Source organism: Miniopterus schreibersii (assembly GCF_964146895.1).
Source record: "Miniopterus schreibersii genome assembly, chromosome: 15".
In the NCBI taxonomy this organism is placed as follows: domain Eukaryota; kingdom Metazoa; phylum Chordata; class Mammalia; order Chiroptera; family Miniopteridae; genus Miniopterus; species Miniopterus schreibersii.
Genome location: NC_138115.1, coordinates 46,409,601 through 46,413,423, shown reverse-complemented (window position 1 = coordinate 46,413,423; position 3,823 = coordinate 46,409,601). Strand labels below are relative to the sequence as shown.

Genomic DNA, 3,823 nt, shown 5'->3' with positions numbered 1-3,823 from the left:
CTCTGACCACAGGGCCACACTGGCTAGTCATGGATGCATTTCTTTGTCTTTGCTAAGTGGTTTTAATGACATGGTTGGTATAACTGAACAAATAATTACTACTCAACAAAAAGCAGAAGTTTGAAGCTAAAGATGAGCTGCAAAAATCTCATAATGAAGAACTTCAACTCATATTATCTCTCACACCACCCCAACCCCTGGCTTTCATTTCCTCTGGTGAAACACCAAAACCATGGTGCAGTGAAAAAACATAGCTTTTCTGGATGTAAGCCCTGGGATGGCATCCCAGTGCTGTCACTTTCTGGCACTCAAGGGAAATTAACCTGAACCTCAATGTCTTCCAGCTGTAAGGTGGTATCACTATCGCCCGCACTTGCAGGGCAGTGTCTATGACTAAATTTATGTCACAAGTCCACTATATTATCTGGCACTTAGGGATACTTACGTTGGCAGTGCAGTAACATAACCAATAAAAAACATATGAAAGAATTCTACATGCTAATACTTAAATTTAAATTACACTTCACTTATTTTTTTATATCTTCACCCAAGGATATGTTTTTACTGATTTCGAGAGGAAAGGAGGGGGGGAGAGAGAGAAACATCGACTGGTTGCCTCCTGTATGCGCCCTGACTGAGGACCAAATCCACAACCTAGGTATGTACCCTGATCAGGCATCGAACCCACAGCCTTTTGGTGCACAGGATGACGCTCCAACCAACTGAGCCACCTGGCCAGAGCTACTTCACATTATTTTTAAAAATGTAACGCTATATTCTGGCAGATTCTTTGCCCTGGCTGAATTTACACTTGTTTCTATTCTTATTTTTAAGTCAGTAAATGAAGAATACAAGCTACATGTAACAAATGTTATCTTCTAACTTTGGGTTTAACAGAAGCTGAAGCTAATTAGAAAGAATACTTACAGAATGAGAACGCCAATTATGAAAGACAAAATACATGTGCATCTTGGTTGCTTAGACTTGAGAGCCTAACTGCTCACAGAAGAATTCATAGACTTTTTTATTGTTAAGCTGCAACATACATGGTTTAATACAACAAAAAACATTTAATCAAGTGAAAAGTAATAAACTGAACAATAAACAAATAAACACTCAAAACAAAATATTTTCCATTGGAAACATGTTAAGATGAATACGGGGTTTCGTTACCATCTTACTGCAATTTTCTTATGTGTCACTAGCCTACATACCCCATGTTTTCTGTTATCATGCAGATGTGAATGGAAGTTTGAATGATTAAATAAACGAAAAGTCCGTGTACTGCAGAGAACCATTTCACAAGGCAGCCAAACTGGATTGAGAGAATAAAATTATTCAAGAAATTCTCCACGTACTTAGGTTCACTTTAGAATCCATGAACCTTAAGCTGTTCCTCCTTGACAATGCCAACCTGCAAAATAAAACTTAATTTAGCAGAATCACTCTAAGGAATATATAAATCCACCCCTAAGAAAACACGGAGTAGCCATTAAAAATCATTGTTAATAGCTTGTCGCAACATTTTTTTGGTGGCATCAACTGTTAATGACAAACAGTTCGACTCACATTTGAGTACCGTGACGTAACAGAAACACCGCGTGTAGATGCAGGAATGATCAGGCCATCCTATGGCAGAGCAATCTCAAGGCTGCGTGTAAAGCCCCCCGTCACTCACCTCCAAGAGAAACTGGCAAATGTTTTTCCTTTGGTCACCTTGAAGCTGAATAACCTCTCCGTATTCGGGATGTTCGATCACAGTGCCATTACAGGCAAATTTCTGGAGAAGTGCATCAATGGTCAACACAACTGAGCCAACTACAGTGAGCTTTTATTTTCAACTCTAAGACTAAAATTACCCACCCAGTATGATTACGTTTAAGAAACTAGTTTGTCTCCTGCAATCCCCACTACTCCCAACTTAATCTGAAATGAACCAGCAGGTCACACGTAGGCAAAGATGTCACCGGGACCATCGATAACTAAATTACTTCGAGTATGGTTTGACGGCCACATAAATCCTATTTTAAGATGGGAGACCAGACATAAATACCTGAGCGCTAGCTGAGAGAACCAACACAGCTTTCCTGGGCCCCATCATTCTCACCCACACGGATACCGCAGGGCCCACAATCCAATTCAGGGGTGCGCACCCCAACCCTAGCTTGACCTCTCCCCTCCAGCTCCCTTACCTTTTTGAAAGCCTTCACAAGTTTCTTTTTGTCATAATCATCTGCAATGCCCTGAACAGTAGTCAGCGTCTTCCTGCCGTTGCGCTGCTGGATTCTTATATGGATGTAATCCTCAGTCCCTGCCGGGAGTAAGTCGTCGCCCTTAGTTGCATCAGCAAAGGGGTCTGCAAAGGGATCCAAAAAAAAGCAGAAATCATTACCTAGGGAGCGATTTCCAGATACACGGTACACTCCAGTCCAGGCGGCCCGCAGGGAAGGTTCCAGCGCTTCTGCTCTTTTTGCGGGTGGGGATGGAGGATGGGAGATGGGGGGATGGGAGATGGGGGGAAGGGGGATGGGGGGAAGGAGGATGGGGAGGGGTGGGGGATGGGGGTGGGGGGTGGGGCACCAGTAAAACCTCCAAGACAGTCGCACAAAAAGAGAACAATTTAAACGGGCAGGTAGGTCCGTGGATACCGGACCCGAAGACCGCTGTTGCAGGCGGCTACCGTTACCGTGGAACACGGTCCTCCGCCACAGGACGTTTTAAAACCTCAGTTTTATAGCCACTATAAAGACGTGCGTCATCCCGATTCCATTCTGATGACAACAGAAACATTCAAACACCCTCACCCCGGTCATTTCACCGTCAAGGCGCCGTGCGGAAAGTAACGGCAAAAAGGCACATCCACGTTCACACGTGTGTGTGTGTGTGTGTGTGTGTGTGTGCATCGAGGCGTAATTCTACAAATTCCTACGCCAGCAGAGAAAACGGGACCCCGGGGCACACGGAGGCCTGTCCCCGCACCTTCTCCTAAACGCCCCCAACACCTGCTGAGGAGCAGCTCCGGCCGCGAACGCGCCCCGGCCCGCGGCGCCCCACGAGCAGCGGGCGGGCCGAGGCGCAGGGGCCGGCGGCGCGCCGCAGAGATGCCAGGGGGCAGGAGCGGGGCTGCAGCCGGGCTGGGGTCCGCCGTCCTCGGGGAGGGTCGCCAGGGGGCCCGTCGCCATTTTCTGGGCGCCGAGACAAAGCCCCTCTCAGGGTGCGGCGGGGGCAGTGAGCGGGCGGGGGAAGGGGCGGCCGAGGGCGCGGGGGCCCGGAGGGGGCGGCGGCGAGCAGACCTTACCGAAAGATTGGAGGTTCTGGATAGTGGACATGCGATACTAATGTGAGGCCGGTGAGGGGATAAAATTCCTGCGGGGCCCGCCCGGATCACAGTGTCAGGAGGCTGGAGTGGCGAGAAAACGGAAAGAAAGAAATGCTTCGCCCCGGGGCTGGGATGCGGCTGGAGCGGCGGCGGCGGCGGAAGCCGAGAGGAGGCGGAGGAAGAGGCGGCGGCGACGGCTGCGAGGACGCGAGAGAAGAGGCGGCGCTGCAGCTTCTCCTACAAAATGGCCGATGGAGAGTATTTAGCCGAGCCCGCCGCCCCGCCCACGTGCTCGCCCGCGCCGGGAATCCTGGGACTTGTAGTTTTCGAGAGGCGACCGCACTCGGAGAGCCCGGGGCGGGTGGGCTTCCGGGACAGCAATTCCCAGCAGGGAGTTCGCGGTGCAGGGCCGGGCGGCAGGACGCGGAACGGTCCAGGTGGGTGCGGAGCTGCCCCGCGGGAGCCAGGGGTGTGGGCCATGCTCCACGCTCGCGCGCGGGCTCG

The 3,823-nt window shown here is 50.3% G+C and overlaps 1 protein-coding gene across 1 annotated transcript; it reads right to left on the bottom strand.

The window, feature by feature from the left end:
- Positions 1–970: 970 nt before the first annotated feature.
- Positions 971–3,579, bottom strand: EIF1B (eukaryotic translation initiation factor 1B). Its single transcript, XM_081160498.1, has 4 exons — positions 3,299–3,579; positions 2,193–2,356; positions 1,679–1,780; positions 971–1,414 (listed from the first exon to the last, which is right to left on the bottom strand). Exons 1-4 carry the CDS (start codon positions 3,327–3,329, stop codon positions 1,370–1,372), a joined length of 342 nt encoding a protein of 113 aa, XP_081016624.1. The 5' UTR covers positions 3,330–3,579; the 3' UTR covers positions 971–1,369.
- Positions 3,580–3,823: the final 244 nt, after the last annotated feature.

Bases quoted from the DNA above. Each gene is read 5' to 3' on its own strand.
- EIF1B (XM_081160498.1), bottom strand. From the start codon at position 3,329: ATGTCCACTATCCAGAACCTCCAATCTTTCG. The intron at 1,781-2,192 runs GTAAGGGAGCTG...GCACTTCTCCAG, and splicing joins TTGTGAAGGCTTTCAAAAAG to AAATTTGCCTGTAATGGCAC. The intron at 1,415-1,678 runs GTGAGTGACGGG...TTTATTTTGCAG, and splicing joins TTTGCCAGTTTCTCTTGGAG to GTTGGCATTGTCAAGGAGGA.